Raw genomic sequence first — 18,759 nt, 5'->3', positions numbered from 1 at the left:
GGTTACATATTGTACAAATACCCTTTGAAGTTTTCAGGTACATGATGAACTTAGCTCTTACAACAAATACCCATATACTGGCAGAATAGAATGCTAGTGAGGAACAATGATATTTTTCTCTAGGTATTGTCTTTCATACAAGTACATTTGTGTGGATATTGCATTAGACCTGCCTATAGGGCAGTGATGGTTTTTCCCAGCTCATTGGCTGCTTTTCCTGTTGTCTGGCATCGGTGCCATGTTGTGGATGGTGCCAGGCACATCTGCATTGACTTTCTGGGCAGACTGTCTTTCAGCTGGATCATTTCAGTTTTCTTCCATGGACTTCTGGTATCTGAGAAAACAAACAGAAATCTCGACCCCAAAAGAAAGCCTTATTGGGTCTTGTTAAATTAGAAAGTGGCTGAAAATATCTCCTTGTGTTTTGAGTTTGGGGCTCATCCATTCCTTTGAGCCCTTTTGAAATTGCTTGCATTTAGGCCATGGATTGTCCCATTCAGCCCATGTATTGCTGTTACAAGCACTGATACTCCACAATTGTTTTGGAATAGTTAGATCTGCCCAATTATTTAAAAGATCTGTAAAAACTTTGCATACTTTATTATTTTAAGCTTAATCCTATACATCAGGAGAGTGATTATCTCCCATCACATGTCAGCTTTTAAATTTTTATACCACAGAAGCATGCAGTAATGCCTCCTTTAGTCCACAATGTCCAGTTCAGACACCTGTTTGAGGTGCACGAGTGACATGATAATATTCACAGGATTTTGCACTGGTAGCCAATTTCACTTGTGTGCATAAACTATGGAGGAATCCTGGACTTGGCACTCTGATGTGTCAGAGAGTGCAAGTGATCTGTGCCTGCCCAAAGCTTTGATAATGATTTCACCTTGGCTTTGCAATGAGGTGTTTAATATTCACGTTTTGAACCAATACTCATAAAAGCCTTATACCATAAGTCACATTTGATTTTACCAGCTTGTGCTGTGATCTTAAGCAGTAGCCTGTCTGCATGTAGCTTTTGCTTTTGTATCAACTTATGCTGTGCATTTAACAATCTGCTGTACCCTAAATAGATGCAGTAAATGTAAGCATAGCGATTGCAGTGATGTTATTATTTTTAAACTGTCAAATTTATTACTGAATGGACTTATCGATTTTACCTAAGAGTTTTACAAGATTCTGTTGCCAAAATGGACCACCTGGTGCAAGTAACATTTGAGCTTGTACACTAGTAATTGGTTTTAGACTGCAATAATGATCAGGATTGATATATGCAATTTGAATGAGTGGTAGTGTTGCCCATTCTAAACCACACATAAGTCACTGTTACTGGTTAATCAAATTAATTAATAACCTTAATAATTTACTACTGATTAACAATTTGAATCCTACCAGCACTGTTTTTACTGATGCCTTGCAATGCTGAGAGTGTGTCTCATTTAGAATTGATGCCATATTATTTTGATATTGAGTAATTCTAATTAATTTGCTTTTTGGATAAAGTAGCAGTAATGTGCTTTACATACAATTTTTGAATTTTATCCAGGTTTTTAAATAATGGCTGCTAATTATTATCCTTGTTGACCTTATGTACTGTTTAAAAATTTAATGATTCCTACATCTTTAAAATTGGAATATATTGGAAATTTTTCTAAAGCATATGCCCATTGATGCTAGTCAATTAAAAATTTGCACTGATTTTTAATTTTGCTTTTGATAATATTCAATACTTGCCATAAAAACTTGTAACCTGAGGTGTAGATGCATTGCCTTCTATATGGCAGGATCAATTTACGAAACTGCTGAATTAAGTTTCCTTTCCAGATCCAAATAATTTTGGTAGTGAGTCACATGGTTGCAAGAGTCCATGAGGATTTACCTCTGAAAACCTTGATAAATTTGTGTTTATACCTTGGTTTTTGGCCTACCGTTATACAATAATTCATTTTAAAATATTATTACAGATAAAATATCTCCTGAAGCATATGACAAAAGTCAGAGAAAGATTTTTTAACTTTAAAACTTTGCCTTATAAGAAATATAATTGGACCTTCTTATGTGATTTTGCCATGTCCAATCCAAATTAAGACAATTGAATTTTTAAATTTTGCTTCATAATAATACCATCTTTTAGCAAAGATCTCTTTGAAAGACATAACAGGTTTATACCTTTACATTTAAATCATAGTCCTCCTGCATTCTCTGGTGCTGCTTCAAGAGGCCTGTTCCTTTTAGAAATGCTGAACTGGTGGAGAGGTTTGCTGATAAGAAAGTCTTTTTGCTCCGTTTGTCCTCATGAGATCAAAATGTCTGTTTGCTTCCTAGTTAGGGCAAACACGTGCTCTGCTTTTTTTACTGGTCTTCCTTTAGGTGCTTAAGGAATCGTTTTCATGCTTTGATACGATCTTATGGTCCTTATGGGAGGGATCGTCTCCTCCCAGCACTTTAACCTTACGCTAGTAGCCCAAAGTGATGAAGGTTTGCTCTAAGTTTAAGCGTTGCTCATTGAGCTTTCCCCATTCACCTGTGCCAGGTAACTTCTGGTAGATGACAGTGTTATGGCACAGAGTTACGATTTTTGGCTTTTTTCTTGCCTCACTTTTGCAATAAGCAATGTTTAAGTAAAGAAATTTCTCGCCATGAACTTGTATTAATTGATAAGAATGGTTTGGTTCTAGGACTCGTCAGTGTTGGTCTTCTCTAGCCCCATATGCTTTAGCCAGAATCTCTATACTCTGCTTTGGATGTCTATAGGAGTCGGGATGTCAATGGCCAGAGGCTGAATTAAACTTCCGTCTGTCCTATTGGAATCATTTCTAAGTTTTGTAGGAGAAACGTTTCTACCTGCTTATTTCTATACATTTAAATGGTCCTAACAGCACCTGAAGCAGGGGTGGAGGCAGAGGTTGATGTTGAATATTTCTGTCTGTTTCTGCAGCAACAGACGGGAGAGACAGCAAGGATAGATCAGTCAGCTGAAGGAAGAGAGTTAAGTATATTGTTAGTATCTTTAGTGAAAGGAAGGGCAAGAGACTGAGAGACAAGTCAGTCCTCCTTGTTTAATGTAGCACTTTAGTCAGAATCCACGTGCTCTTAGCAGGTAATATTTGTCTTAATTTCCATCATCTGGTGTAAAATTTGTTGCTAAAGAGTTTTGATCAGCTCTGCAATGCTGCGTTTCCCATAGTTTTGCATGTTGCAGCACAATCTAGAAATCCTGCTTCTCCTTTGCAGGGGGCTCTCTGTAGCCTCCTTATTGCCCTTTTGGCTTGCAGAGTTCTGCGGGGGAGGGGGCGGGCTGCACAAGACAAGAAGCCCTAAAGGATGAAGGTGGCTGGAGAAGGCTGGAAGCTTCCGAGGAAGGGACTTCCTCTTGCGTTTGGAAAGATTCTTCTACCTTATGATCGGGATGCTGAAATGGCTTCGCGTTGAACGCCCTTTGCCTCATTTCCCACGTTTTAAAAGGCAGAGGAGGGAGCCGTGAGCCAAACGCACTGAACGTTATGGCTTCCCCGCCTTTTAGAATGGAATCCTCCATAGTGAAAGGATTAGGAGAAAGTGTTAGACGTGCCCATGGCGCTCTCTCGGCCATCCGCCCTAAGAGATAGGTTAGAGCAGAGGCTTCTTCCTCCACAGGTGGAGGGACCTTCGGCATTCTGAGAATTCGGGTTAGACTGAGGCTTGGCTTTCCAGCACCCGTGATGCCTAAAGTCTGCACAGGTTGTGCCCTCAAGGCCATCCTTGCAGTGTCCCAAGTGTTCCGACTGGCCTGCGATACTTTCTGTCCTTCTTTCTGACACGGCCTCGTTTTGTCACCAATTAACTCCCAATCCTGTATATTGAGCACCCCTGCGGCTGGGAAGTCGGGGTATGCTCTTATTATTATCTTAATTAAGGCTTTTATCTTAGCTTCTGACACCTTAATGCCTTTCTTTTCTGTAAGTGACTTTAGTAGTCTGATCTAACATGAATGGGAGGAGGCTGATTGACCCATGGTTCTAAATGATTCTTTAAATAAGAAATTGAAATAAAAGATGTTTCTTACCGTCAGAGGCCACCTGCCCGGTCACGCCTTTGTGACTCCGTACCTCGATGATCGCTCCTCAGGTTGTGCGCACTCCAAGCCTGTAACAAAGGAATTTCGCTCCCAAAACCGGGTGCCACTTGTGGGTTCGCTCCTAATGGACTTCCCTGACCAGCAGGGTCCCACAAGGGAAGGGGCTCCCCTTTGTGATGGGACCCGAGGAGAGGTAGGAACCGAGAACCAGGGTGGAAATGAAAGACACGGACAGGTCAGTGGTTGGATAGGGCAGGCAACCCCTATGATTTTCCTTAAGGTGGAAAATGAGGATAATGGAATAGGAGGTGGTTGAGGAGATTAAGATAGAGAATGCAGGCCGAGATGGTCACAGCCTCGGGGAAGGAAAGGACTTGGAGGAGAGAGAGAGAGAGAGAGAGAGAAACTGTGATCCTAGCGAGGGAAAGAACCTTCCTAAAAAGAGAGAATTCCAGGGGTTGCCTTGCTTTTATTGATGAGGAGGCAGAGGGATGCCTCTAATCACGTAACAATTACATCACATATCTTAGACAATCAAGATTGGGTGGTACAATGGAGGGAACACCTTTTGGGCGTGTAGGACGTAACCGCGCTTTCCCGGCAAGTCTCCGAATATGTTAATGGGCTTGTGATGGTCAATAGGTCGCATGATCAGGTCAAGGTTACCTTCACAAACCTTATCGGTAAAGCCTCATGCTTGGAGACACAGTCGCCATACAGTCATTTATATTTCATAGATGTGAATATGCTTGGGATGCTACATTCTTCCCCACCTCACTCAGCAGATCTGAGCTGGACATTGCCTATATATCACTGTTCTATATAAGAAGAAACAGAAGCTTAGAGCAAACTGTATCAGGGACCCACATCCAGTGTCTGAACCGTGACTCCAATTCCTGTGTCCTCGCCCTGGGACCAGCCCTCCTCCTGGCAACTCTAAGCTTCTGTAAATAGAAGAGTAACAAGAAGGATGAAACTCGAGATGGCTGTGAGCCAGGACAACATTTTATTGGCCCTGAGAGAGGGTAAGCAGAAGGCAGACAAGTCGTCTGAGAGTACGAAGCATAATGGCGGGGCCTTCTAAAAAGAGTTGGCCACTGAAAGCATTTCTGGAGCAGCTGACTGAGAGATTGTCCCAGAAGGGCAGAAGGAACAACAGCTGCTCCTGGGTAGTAGAAGCCATGCCAGCGTGTGTGCACCCTGTGAGGGCAGAAGCTTTGGAGGCCGCCGTCCTATGAGGCTGCCCGTGCCAGTGTACAGATCTTTCCCAAGATTCTTTCCTTATTGTTCCTCACATTGGCCTTCGCATCTTCCAGGAGTTGACGCACCTCATCATCAGAATAGTCGTCAAAGCGGAATGTCGCAAAGGTCTCACGTCTCTTCTTGATGACCTCTAAGACCCAGGGAGACAGAGAAACCATGATGTTACCAAGCGGCCCATTTTAGACATATGCCTCCTCATAAAAGAGCAAATGCACATTGGAAGAGAGCTAGGACAGCAAGGTGGCCCCGTGAGCAAAGCACCAGGCCTGGAGTTGCCTGGATCCACCTCCCCTCACCACCCCAAACCTCAAGGCTCCCCGGCTGCTCCACACCAAGATGGATCAAGTACACCACTGCAACGTGGAAGAAACAAATCTATAAATCCCCAGCTTCCAGGTTTCTTGCATGGCGCCCCTCCGTGGAATACCAGAAACCTTCCTGTTACTAGTCCTGCCCTCAGTCCTCTTCTCTCTCTAGAAGTTCCACTTTTGCTCTGTAAAAATCAGTCGTGTCAATCATTCGTTTGTCTTTCTTACAACTACATGCCAAAGGCCCTTGTTTTACGCAATGGGCAGGCTGCACGACAGAACAGATTATCCAGGAAGTCGGGAGTTTCTTCTCTAGGTAAAGCATTCTCCTGTTTAGCTCCCCGTATCACCCTCAAGTCTTCTGGTCCTTGAAGAAGGTGGTCAACAGCTCTAGGATGAGCATTCATGCGACCCTAACTGGCAGTGGCAGAAAAGGTTGGAGAGCCTGGCTAGACCAGGGGAGAGAGGGAAGGGTCATCCATGCTTCTAAGACCTGAGAGCCCCGCCCCCCCCGAGAATTCCCAGCATGGAGAGGGCCACCCCCCACAACTCTGCTTTGCACAGGCTTGGATCGGTGACACCCTGTTGCCATCCTGCGGCTCGATTCTCTATTTCTGGACGCTCTGCCTCTGTTTCTCTCTCCAAGCACAGAGTCCTTCTCATCCTCCAGCATCCACGACATTGGAATATCTTAGTCCCGGATCTCAAGCACACCAAGCACTACTGACCGCTTGCCAGGCCACAGGGTGGGCCCATGGCTGACAAGAGCTTTTGGCAGCTCTCAGGAAGCCAAGCTTCACATACAAGTCCAGAGATTCCAAGATCCTCTCCAGCAATTGGGTCTAGGCTGTTGTGGGATCAGGGACGAGCCAAGAGCCAAAGCAGTGCCCCGCAGGAATCCTGGGAACATGCTACTTGACACATTTGTGGAAAAGCTAATCCCGGGATGCTTACACCTAGGCCAGACTGGGCTCAACCCAAGTCCCTTCACCCAAACTGCTTTTCCTGGAGAATCTGTTTAAGCCTCGAAGTCTTCCACCATCCACCTGGCTGGTACTTTAAGCCCTTACAAGACACTGGCTGCTGAGCTGCCCCATTTCAGGCAGGACTAGAGTGGAAGGAACTAAAGAAGGGATAACAGCTCAGGGCTCTCTGGAAACTAGTAACACATCTCCCTGCCTAGAAAGAAGCCTGCGCCAAAGCCCATGCTCACAAACCTCAGTGAGCATCATCCCAGACCCTGGGGAACCCTCTGAACCCAGAACCCCATCTCCACCATCCCAGTGGCTAACCGAATCCATACCTGGGCTGCCGCAATTCACTTTATTGAAAAGGGGGAAGTGCATGACCACAGGGCCCTTCTCCCTTTCAAAGATGTAGAAGTCAGAGGGAGCCTCGGCATCTTGGTCGAGCTTATCTTCATCCACCGGAGGGAAGGGGATATTGCAGGCTTTGCAATACTTTGCTGTATCTTTGATGGTCTGGAGAGAGGGGACACAGACCCACTCCCACTCCCAACTGAGAGTTCTAGAGCCTGAAAGGCCTCTAGACACTCTCCACCCTCCCCCAACCCCAACCACATTTTCTAGATCGGGAAATGGGGGCCAATCAGAAGGAGAAAAGGACTGCACGAAAGTCACGCCATGATTGGGAGACTAGAACCCAGGTCTCTAAGCAGGGGCTCTTGCTTGCTTGATTGCCCCTGACTAGGGCTTTTGGAAGGTGAGTGCCTTTCCCATTACCAAAAATGGATCCCCTTCACTGAAGTCAAAGGAGAGGATGATGTCAGTGTCCCGCACTGGGGGCAGGACCAGGGGATAGGCACAGTTGATATCCAGGCCAGCATCCATCAAATACAGATTTTCCTGGTCTGTGAGATCCTTGTCCTTGATGTCTCCTGAGAAAAAAAAAGACCAGAGACCCTCTCACAGAAGCCCAGGATCTTGGAAGTGGCTCTATCCATTCCTGAATCAGGACCACATGAGCAAAACCTCAGACATGCCACTCAGTTCATTCCTATGGCCAGCTACGGCCTTACCCGCCATAATCAGTGCAGAGACACATTATCTTCCATTCACTAAGAAGAATTCATTCTATTGGGGACAGTGAGGTAGCTTCACTGGATTGAGATGGTGGGTCCTGGGTTCAAATGTGATCTTGAATACTTCCTAGATATGTGACCCTGGGCAAGTCACTTAACTCTTATTGCCTAGATCTTACTGCTTTTTTCCCTTGGAACCAATACACAGTATGGATTCAAAGATGGGAGATAAGGGTTTGTTTAATTCATTCTATTGATGCTCCCCCCAATTCCCTACATATTTCCCACTCATGTTTCCTTTCTCTGCCTTCTTACTTCTTTTTCTAGTCTCCCATGCCACAAGGATGACCTTTGGTGTGATGGGGAAGAGGGGAGTGGACAGAGAAGGATATTCTGTGTTCCAACATCGGAAGGGTAGTCGTGGGAAAGAGGGATTTGATCTGCTCATCCTAGAAAGCAGAATAAGGAGCAATGAGGAGGGCACAATTTGATAAGATAGCAAATCTCCATTAGAGATGAGGGAAAACTTCCTAATATGTCACTCTATCTCCTGACTGTAGCCATTTGTATTAATTGTCCCCAGTGCCTGTAACACTCTTCCTCTTCCATCTCTACCCTCTGATTTCCCTGTTTTTCTTCAAGTCTAAGCTAAAATCATGCTTTCCTGGTTCCCCTTAGTATTAGTAAGTACCTTCTCTTGATTTTCCCCCAATTTCTCCTGAATCTGTCTTGTTTGTACATAACTATTCACAGGTTGGCTCCACTATTAAACTGCAAACTCCTGGAAGGCAAGGACTGGATTTTTGTTTTTCAGGAAAAGACCTACCTTTGTAGCTACGTTGCTTAGCACAGTGCCTGGCATATGACAAGTATTTAATAAATGCACATGAATGGGTCGTGGCATAAGATAGCTGACCCAACAACTAGAATATCCTAGAAACGGCTATCTTGAGATGTTATTCCCATCATTAAAGATCCTGAAGCAGAAAGTCAACAGTCACTTGCAAAGGATAGCACACAGCTGCCCAGGTCCAAATTGGATAAGGGTGGCCACCCTTCCAAATCAGATACTGTGATCCTAAGAAGCCCTTACCATACTTATACAGAAAGTTATTTGTTGTTCCCCATGTCCAGAATAAGAGGCACTTGAAAGTCTTCCATATGAATTGGACGAAAGGTCGGATATTGCCTAGAGAGTGAGAAAATTTGAGTCAGAATCAAAGATATCCATAAAAGCAGTCCCTTATTTGAAGAAGCAAGGATAAAAAGAAGCCAGATCATGTAAGAAAGGATGAAATTTAAGGCCAAGCAAGAGAACATTGCAAAATGTAAAACGAATGACTTTGATTATATCCAATTAAAAAGGGTTTGTACAAACAAAACCAGTGTGGCCAAAATTAGAAGGAAAGCGACAAATTGGAAGAATATTTTTATAATAAAACTCTCTGACAAAGGCTTAATTTTACAAATAAAGGACTAAGTAAAATTTATGAAAAATCAAGCCATTCCCCATTTGACAAATGGTCAAAGGACATGAATAGGCAGTTTTCACATGATGAAATCAAAACTATCAATAATCACATGAAAAAAATGTTGTAGATCTCTCCTGATTAAAGAAATGCAAGTTAAAACAACTCTGAGTACCACCTCACACCTAGCAGACTGGCCAATATGGCAGCAAAGGAAAGTAATAAATGTTGGAAGGGATATAGCAAAATTGGAACACTAATACACTGCTGGTGGAGCTGTGAATTGGTTTAAACATTCTGGAGGACAATTTGGAACTATCCACAAAGGGCTTTAAATGAATGCCTGCCCTTTGACCCAGCCATACCACTGTTGGGTTTGTACACCAAAGAGATAAGGAAAAAGACTTGTACAAAAATATTTATAGCCTCACTCTTAGTGGTGGCAAAAAAAAATGGAAAATGAGGGGGGTATCCATAGAATGGCTGAATAAATTGTGGTATCTGATGGTGATGGAATACTATTGTGCCCAAAGGAATAATGAACTGGAGGAATTCCATGTGAACTGGAACAACCTCCAGCAGAACCAAGGGAACATTGTACACAGAGACTGATACACTATGGCACAATCGGATGTAATGGTCTTCTCTGCTAGCAGCAATGTAGTGACCCAGGACAGTCGAGAGTAACTCATGAGAAAGAATGCTATCCACATCTGGAGGAAGAACTATGGGAACAGAAATGCAGAAGAAAAGCATATGATCGCCCATGTGGTTTGAAGGGGGTGTGATTAGGGTTTTGGTGTTAAAAGATCACTCTACTGCAAATATGAATAAATGGAAATAGGTTTCCAACAATGATACATGTGTAACCCAGTGGAACTGCTTGTCAGCTTCAGGAGTGGGGAGGAAAGAGCAAGAGGAGGGTGGGCAAAGAGGAGAGAATCATGAACCATGGAACCATGGAAAAATAATCTAAATTTAAAAATTTTTTTAAATATTTTTTCATTTAAAAAGCCAGATCAGTGCTGTAGAAAAGGCAGAAAAAGTAGTGCCATGCAATCTGATTTTGAAATCTGGTTCTGATTCTTGCTAGATATATGACCTTGCCAAAGCTATATAGTCCCTTTGTACCTCAGTTTCTCTCTCCATAAAATGGGGGGAGGGAAGAGGCAGACTACATCAACTCAATGATTTCTCACAGCTCTAGATCCTCTGGATCCTAGAATATTCTGGTTTAATCATTGGACCTTGGGCCAACCCTCACCCCTTTATGAACCTCGGATTCACTGCCATGAAGAATAGGCATTCTTTGATGGTCCTTGAGCTATTATGATACTGGAGAATTTTGGATGAGTTAACTGCATGGTCCCCATTGCCCTCATATACCTCCACGGTACATGTGGTCCTAACATTGGCTAGAGGACGGGTATACATTGCAGCTGCAGGGAAAATTTCACTCACGCTCTTCCTTTGCATCATGCTTCAAAACCTCTGTGAGTAAGTCCAGAATGGATTGTCTCTGTTGATCTGAAGAGGTCTGGCGCGAGTGCTGAAGCATCTTGGTGATCATTCTCTGAGACTGAGAAAAATCTTTGTACCCTGTGAACAGAAAGAGGATGCATCAGCCTCTATCCCCTCAGAGAGCTCCATATTTGCTGCCTGAGTGGGTCTTGGTCATAGCTTTTTGCCCAGGAATTCAGCTGATTTGGAGGAAAGTAGGACAAGAAGTATGGAAAACAACTAACACATTCTTCTGGACTTCAGATGCATCCTGTGCCCTGACTGAATATGTCAGCACCTTGGCCAGCTCACCGTGGACCACTCAGAAAGTCTTCCCTCAGAAGAATTGGTCAACATCTGCTGAGGAACATAGCACCTGAAACTCTTTGGTTCTCAGGACTCTTGAGGAATACCCAAACTGAAAAATTACTCCCTACTTCTGCTTCTGTGCCCATACTATCAGCTTTTCTTTTCCTTGTGGCAATCCTTCCTCCCACCTCCATGCTCTCTTTTGCCTTCCCCCTCACACTTACCACATCTCACTGCTAAGGCCAGGTGTCCCAAAGAGCATGACTCTGGGATGCAATCAGAACTGAGTTTTCCATCTCAGCCAGGAGCCAAATGTCTTCCCTCAGACTAGGGACCCTCTGAAGGAAGGTCTACATTGCCAGGTCAGGACTGTCTCCGGGGTAGGGCTATGCTGCTTCCTTCAGACTAAGGGAATCCTCAATGGCAGGACTACATCTCAACCTCTTAGAAGCTCTTAGAGAAGAAAATAGTCTTTCCTTTTCAACTAGGACCTGCCCAAAAGTTGATGCATTGTCTTATTGACTATATCAAGGGCCTGGATGTGGATTCAGAAGACTTGTTCACATCCCAGTGCTTCCCCTCATTCTTTCTTTGGTCTAAGAACCTCATATCCATCATATATGCCTTTTCTGCAAAATGAGCATAAGGGCTATTACAGTTTTGACATCCTATGCCTCTATGAGATTTTGCTTAAGGGAGGGGGATTCTCTTCTTGGTTATGAAAGCCTTACTGGAACTACCACCATCCCTCTTTGTATTCATACCTGCCATTTTAAATTGGAGACTTTCCAGGACTGGCAGATAGTCTCCACCAGTAGTAAAGATGTAAACCAAGGTGACTAGTTCTTCCATGATGGTTTTCAAGATATCTCCTGAAAAGACAGGTCACAGCATAAATAATATCCCTTCTTTCTGACTCTCCCAGAGACACGCAATCTTGGCTGAAAGATCAGGAACCGTCTCTTCAGTGAGGAGGCCTAAGAATATAAGAATGTTATCTGTTCACAGGGAGAAGTCCACTGGTCTAAACTCAAAGATCCTGGAAGAAATTGATAAAAACTATCCCTTAATGCATCCTCAGAAGGTGGATCAACACCAAGAACCTCAGAAAGGAGACCACGTTTGGACACATAAATTGTTCATCCTAGAAGCAAGTTCTTCTTTAGAGACATTTAAAAAAACTCTTACCTTCCATCTTAGAACCAATACTGTGTTTTGGTTCCAAGGAAGAAGAGTGATAAGAACTAGGCAATGGGAATTAAGTGATTTGCCCAGAGTCACATAGCTAGGAAGTATCTGATGCCAGATTTGAACTCAGGACCTCCCATCTCTATCCTTTAGAGTCATCTTAAGTCTCTTGCTGAAGAACAGCATATTGAGTAGAAAGAGCATCTTGAACTTCATTTGATCCTTGTTCTGAGATTTCCTACTTGTGTGACCTTAGTTGAGTCATTTTCCTTTTTGAACTGCTTCGATTTCTTCTTCTCTAAAATAAAGGTGGTGATATTTACATGATTTATTTCTCCAAATTCTGTTGGGGAGAGTAATTTGTAGGCCTTAAAGAACTATGAAATATAGAAGTGACAGTTGTTATTAGTATTTTGAAAATCATGAAGATCATCGAATGAAATATATATCATAGCCCACTTCTTTCATTTTCTCAAACTAGCAAGAAATATATCAGAAGAGAAGGATGATTACGATGTCTGTCTTCAAGAATTTGAACTCAATCATTCATACAAGTAAGCATGTATTAGGGGTCTACTCTGTGGTAGGTACTGGAGTTATAAATACAAAGAAAAAAGGAATCCTTACTGTCAAGGAGTTTGCATTTAACTAGAGGAGACCACCAATACTGTTATGTTAAAAAAGAAGAAAAGAAGGGGGATCCTTCTTTTAATAAATAATGGATGGTTGGTTTGTCTCACTGGTTAAAGTATTATACCAGTGGGGAGTTGAGAGGACCAAGTGACCAGGAAACAGGGTCTGAGGTAAAATCTGTTGAGAGAGGAAAATTGGCAGGACCTCTCTCTCCCTCCTTTGGGTGAACAGGAGCAAGTGTTTGAAATAAACTCTAGAGAGAGGGAAAGATAATTCCCCTCTCTCCTCAAGAGATATCAAGCAGGCTATATCCCTTGAGTCCCTTTGACAACAGTGGCTGAGGGGATGAGATGTCAGTCTCCCCTGTCAGCTGCTTCAGAGGAAGGTTTCTACTTTTTCTTCCCCAAAGGAGATATGTGGCAGGCCTTGTCTGGCCTTGCCACAGAATGGGACTGGTCTCAAGCTTTGAGGCCTGTCCCCAATTACCTAGACACCCTTTCTGTTATTGAAATACGCCAATCCAAAATCTGACTTGATAACTAAAGGATTTATTGAAGGGGTAGGATAAATGGGATGAGGGGAAGTGGGTAGAGGTAGCCCTGACAGGTTATCCATGCAGCAGATGGCTCAAAAGGCCGATGTCAGTGCCCACGAATGCTTCTGCCCCTTCCCCAACTGACTGCCCTTTTTATAATCTCTATGCTAGTATATGGGAGCAGAAAAAGAGTAATTATTTAAAAGGCAACAATAAAATGAACTTAAAAGAAGAACACAAATAAAAATACTTGAAGAAATATGCAGATGTCCTGTGGATCTGAGAGAATATTGCCTCTCACTTAAATTTTCCAACAGGTCCTGATGGAAAACAGAGCAATTAAGGTAAGGAAGGCTAAATCACACTGGAGTCTATCCACTCACATTTAATTAATTTTGTAAATAATTTGAAGATTGATATAGAAATTATCAAATACCTGTTTAGAAAGAGTGGGATGATTATATAAGCGCTATTGAGGTCATTCTTGCCAGAAATGTAAAATACTTCAGTTTCACATCATAAGAGAGAATTGTGTCACCACTTATATGGAAGCTCTGATTTAAAGCCTATTCTACTATATAGAGAAAACCAGAACATATGGGAAATAAGATATGAGAAGTTGAGCAGAGGAGGAGTCAGAAGCTGAGAAGATAAGGCATAGAGAGAGACAACTTACAAAACACAGACTATAGAAGCTGATAGGGACTGAGCAAGGCTGACAGCTAGACTTGGCAACTGAAGTCAGTAGCTGCTTGATTGGAGGAGAATCCTGAGGTTGGAGAACAGAATTCTCTCTATGGAAGGAGATGTTTGGCTCGCTGCCAGCTAGTGCCACTTGAAAGATAGAAGACTTTTGGGGGGTGCCTATATTGCCCTTAACTGCCCTTTATGGCTTAAGAAGGAAAAGCTTCTTATAGCTCACAGAGAAGACTTGATTAACTTGCTGATTCCACGCTTAATGCAACTGTTTTAACAAAAGAACAAAAAATTTTGTAAAATGAGCCCAACACTTTATCAATATGTTGCCATTGGTTGCTATGTGCTAAAAGAACTTTACATAACCTCAACAGCCCAAGAGTTGCACAGAAGTGACTTTGCTCAATAGGAGACTAACCAGCTGAAAAATAGTTTTGTCCACCAACTGATGCATAGTACACACTCTTCACTAGAGATAAAAAAATTCTGAAGCCTACCTTCCACAGTCATTTGTTGTCCCTAGCCCCAGTTTCTCTACTCATTTGCTTTATTGCTAGACTTCAGTGTGCATCTACTTTACTATCACTTTCTCATCCCTTGGGGACACTGTGCATTGGTGGGAGAGTGTGACCTAGGCTTATAAATAGACTGTGACTTTTTCATTACTCCTTTGTTTTGCTACTATTGAGTAAATGTCATGATTAGTCTTGCTTTTGCCTTATTGTTTAATAAAAAGCTTCATTGGTTTTTAAGAATCAATGGTCCCATTTTTTCCTCTGGTCCCCAAATTTCTTATCTCTAAACCTAGAGGAGTTGATTGGATTTCCTTAAGACCATTTCACCAATTGACATAATGAATCAAAAAGTGATAAAACAATGAACATATTTAGGGAACACGGTACCGACTGAGTACAAGCATAGGGCTGTTAGGCATAATTTGAAAGGCATTGATTCCAGTCCATATAACCAAGCTTATATAAATCTCAAGCAACATGAGTACATTTCTCTGGCCACAATCACCAAATATGACCATTTAAAAACAGGTCTTTGATACCCAGGGCCAAGCCCATCCCAATCAAGTTCAGGTCATTACCTTCAAGCACAAGTCCTTTTCCTTCTATCTCTTTGGGATACAGACCTAGGAGGTTTTGTTTCTCGGTACTATCCTGATGGATGAATTTCAATAAGAAATCTACAAGGAAAATGGAATTTCTTTCAATGGGGGTTAAAAGAAAGGCTTATCCTGGCCCCAACCCCCCATTTATTAGCCTTGTTCCCCTTCTCTCCTTCTCTGAACCCGAAGAAACCAGTTTCTCACACCTACCTCTTATAGATGTGAGAATAGAATTTCTGTCCACCAGAGCACTGCCAAACAATCCTGCAAAGAAGAGGAGAAGACTATCACAGAATGGAATTAAAGTCCAGGTTCTCATTTGGCACTTTGTACCTCTAAGGAGCAACAGAATCTCTGGGAACTAGGATGCTAACTGGGGACCAAAGAATGTACACAGGAAGGAATCACACTACTTCTGTCACCCTGCCTCTTGTTGGAGGATAGGTTCAGTTCTTACCTCTCAGGTAGGATAAATCCCTTTCAGCTTCCTGTTGGATGAGCTTCCCTGCCTTGAACTTGCTCCCATAAAGGGTGGTAGAAACATAAGCACCAGGTGTTGAGAGGTCAAGTGTTGGGTAGCCAGCTTCATGAGGAGTGAATTCAAACCAGGACTCTAGGAAGTCAACAAAACTGTGGCTTTGATGACCAGATTTTACACCAGGGTAGGAGTCACAACAGGATAAGATTCACACCCAGAAGGATTTACACCCTGCTTCTGGGCTTCCCATCAGAAGACTCACACCATCCCAGGGCTTTATATCTAGCTACATTCACACTCATTAGCTACATAATCCAATACCCACTCGCCCTCACCCTAATTCCATGTCTAACCCCAAATCCCTCGTATACCCAAGGCTGGATGACTAGGATTCCTAGGGACAAGGAATGAGCCATCTCAGGAGGCAGGCCACTCTACTTTGGGAGAGTTGAAAGTATTGGGGGGTTTCCTGACATCAAGGCTAATTAGATTCTTTGCATATTATACCCATCTAAAGCTCAACAGAACAAGCCCAATTTCTCTTCCATGTGACCGACATCAAGATATTTGAAGACAGCTTTCATGTACCCCCATCTCTTTTTCAGGCTAAACATTCCCTGTTCCTTCAACTAAATCTTAAATGTCATGAATTTGACACCCTTCACCAACCTGGTTGCCCTCCTCTGGATACTCTCTCTCTTAACAATGTCCCTCTTAAAGCATGGTAGTCAGAAGTAAACATGACACAATAATAAATAGGTTCAAATAATTCATCTCCACACTCCATACTATAATGGGAAATGAAGTTATTCTTTTAAAAAGTCTCTTAAAAGTGGAGATGGAGCTTCACTGTGAAAATAAAACATTTAAGAGGGATGTGAAGATTAGAGAAATGCAAAGCAAAAGAACTACAAGGTGCCACCTCACATCTATCAGATTGGCTAATATGACAGAAGATGAAAATAAGAAAGGTTGAAGAGAATATGGGAAATGGGACACCTATGCACTGCTGGTGGAATTGCAAATTGATCAGCCATTCTGGAGAGCAATTTGAAACTATGCCCAAAGGTCTATAAAACTGTCCATACCCTTTTGTCTCAGTAACCCCACTCCTAGGTCTATCTCAAAGAGTTCAAAGAAAGAGGAAAAGGACCTATATGTACAAAAATATGGTTTCCGTAATGGTAGAAACAACAACACAGATAAAATACATAAAGAATCGATGGAAGGCGAGCTCAGAGGGGAGGGTACTATCTTTGTTCAGTGCTGGGGGAAATATCCTGTAGATTATGAGTTTTGAACTGAATCTTGAAGAAAATGAGAGAAGCCAGGATGTGGGGATGATGAAGGAGACTATTCCAAGCACAAAAGACAGCCAGCAGCAAAGAGTGGAGAGATGAAACATTATATTCGAGGATCAGCAAGTAGCCTAGTGTTTCTGGACTGTAGAGCATGTGGAAAGAGTTAAGTGTGAGAAGACTGGCAAAAAAGGAAGGAAACCAGGTTGTGAAGGGTTTACATGGGCATCAGAGAAATGTATCCACCATCAGAGATGGTGAAGTGAGGATTCTTGTACTGGTGTGGGTTGGGCTAGATGATCTCTGGTGTCCCCTCCAAATCTGGAACTGTGATGAGTCTATAAACTTTTCCTCCAAAAAGAGCTCAGCTGCATGAACTATGGTAGACATTCCTAGACTACAACCATGTCCATTCACTGGCCAGCATCACTAATCAAAACAGGCCTTCGAGGTAGATATCGTGCCACCCCACCCTAGGACCCCTCCAGGGGAGATGCCAGGGACATGCTCACTCAGAGTCTTCTTTCCTTCGCGTTTGAAGTAATGGTCGACAGTGGCAAATATGGGATACGGCACAGTCCCCGTCTCAGACTGACTCCTTGAACCTGACAGGTTGGCATCCAGAAGCTGATAAGGTTAAGAGAAAAAGATTGAAATATAGACAAATGGAAAAGGATTCAGGGAGCTGTGTGCCCACAGGGCACAGGATCTTACAGTCTTATTGCTACTCCAACCATGTCATTTTTCAGGTGAAGAAACTGAGGTCCAGAAAGGAGAAAGTACTTGCCCAAGACCACATGGAGAATCAGTAGCAAAGGCAGGATTTGAACCTAGGTCTCTTGATTCTAAATCTAGGGTTCTTTCAACAAGGGTCTGACTGGAAGTGACCCTGCCTCACCACCATTAAGTGTCATGAGGGCAACCAGAAGTGCCCCTGTACTTAGCAGTTATTTGGCATATAGTAATAAATTATTAAATTAAAAATAATAGTAATAATAAATAATAAAAGTAATTAATAAAAATAATTAATAAATGGTGAGTGATTGACCAGCAAACAGGACCCTTGGACTGAGTCAGCCACCCAAATGGGGCATAAAGTGAGGATCATTTCACCCTGAGTTGATACCACTCTCTGCTCCCAGCTCCCCTGGGTCCTGATAGAGAACTTACTTCCTTAGTAAGGAAGTAGACAAGGGTATAGGACGAGAAGTCAGTCAGGGAATAGTCATCCCTCTTTGCAGCCATGCAGAGCCCAGTCAGGGCATGAGAGAAATTCCATTTGTCCTTCTGCAGTCGCCTCCGTAACTCATTCTCTGCCTTCTGCAGGTTCTGCCACCCATCACTCTTGGTGTAGAGGGAGGACATGCACCTGAGGATGAAAGAAGCACTGTCTGCCCAGATGGTAAAAGGTCTGACCAGTTACAAAGCCACTAAGAGGCACCAACTCTAATCAGCAAGACCCAAGTTCAAAATTATGGTATCTTCTGGTGATGGAATACTATTGTGCTAAGAGGAATAATGAACGGGAGGAATTCCATGGGAACTGGAATGACCTCCAGGAACTGATGCAGAATGAGAGAAGCAGAACCAGGAGAACCTTATACACAGAGACTGATACACTGTGGCACAATCTAATGTAATGGACTTCTCTATTAGCAACAATGCAATGATCCAGGTCAATGCTGAGGGGCTTATGAGAAAGAACACTATCCACACCCAGAGAAAGAACTGTGGGAGAAGAAACCCAGAAGAAAAACAACTGCTTGATCACGTGGGTCAATGTGGATATGGTTGGGGATGTAGCCTCTAAATGATCATCCTGGTACAAATATCAATAATATGGAAATGGGGCTTGATCAATGAC

The 18,759-nt window shown here is 42.9% G+C and overlaps 1 protein-coding gene across 5 annotated transcripts in view; it reads right to left on the bottom strand.

Annotated features, from left to right (window-relative positions):
• Window positions 1-4,175: 4,175 nt before the first annotated feature.
• Window positions 4,176-18,759, bottom strand: part of LOC100030037 (cytosolic phospholipase A2 gamma-like) — a 29,609-nt gene continuing 15,025 nt past the window's right edge. For 4 of the 5 annotated variants that reach the window (XM_056796819.1, XM_056796817.1, XM_056796818.1 and 1 more), the window contains exons 6-16: window positions 18,066-18,264; window positions 17,408-17,522; window positions 15,577-15,732; window positions 15,330-15,383; window positions 15,099-15,197; window positions 11,718-11,825; window positions 10,606-10,743; window positions 8,769-8,864; window positions 7,377-7,531; window positions 6,938-7,115; window positions 4,177-5,456 (exon numbers count right to left, since the gene is read on the bottom strand). In XM_056796819.1, coding sequence (XP_056652797.1) covers window positions 5,296-5,456; window positions 6,938-7,115; window positions 7,377-7,531; window positions 8,769-8,864; window positions 10,606-10,743; window positions 11,718-11,825; window positions 15,099-15,197; window positions 15,330-15,383; window positions 15,577-15,732; window positions 17,408-17,522; window positions 18,066-18,264 — 1,459 coding nt within the window. In that variant the 3' untranslated portion in view covers window positions 4,177-5,295. Of the gene's footprint in view, window positions 5,457-6,937; window positions 7,116-7,376; window positions 7,532-8,768; window positions 8,865-10,605; window positions 10,744-11,717; window positions 11,826-15,098; window positions 15,198-15,329; window positions 15,384-15,576; window positions 15,733-17,407; window positions 17,523-18,065; window positions 18,265-18,759 lie in introns of all 5 variants that reach the window. The other variant, XM_056796820.1, reaches the window with a different exon arrangement.

The sequence above is a fragment of the Monodelphis domestica genome, chromosome 4 (genome assembly GCF_027887165.1).
Source record: "Monodelphis domestica isolate mMonDom1 chromosome 4, mMonDom1.pri, whole genome shotgun sequence".
Lineage (NCBI taxonomy): Eukaryota > Metazoa > Chordata > Mammalia > Didelphimorphia > Didelphidae > Monodelphis > Monodelphis domestica.
The sequence above is the reverse complement of the archived record's forward strand: the minus strand, read 5'-3'. Positions and strand labels throughout refer to the sequence as shown.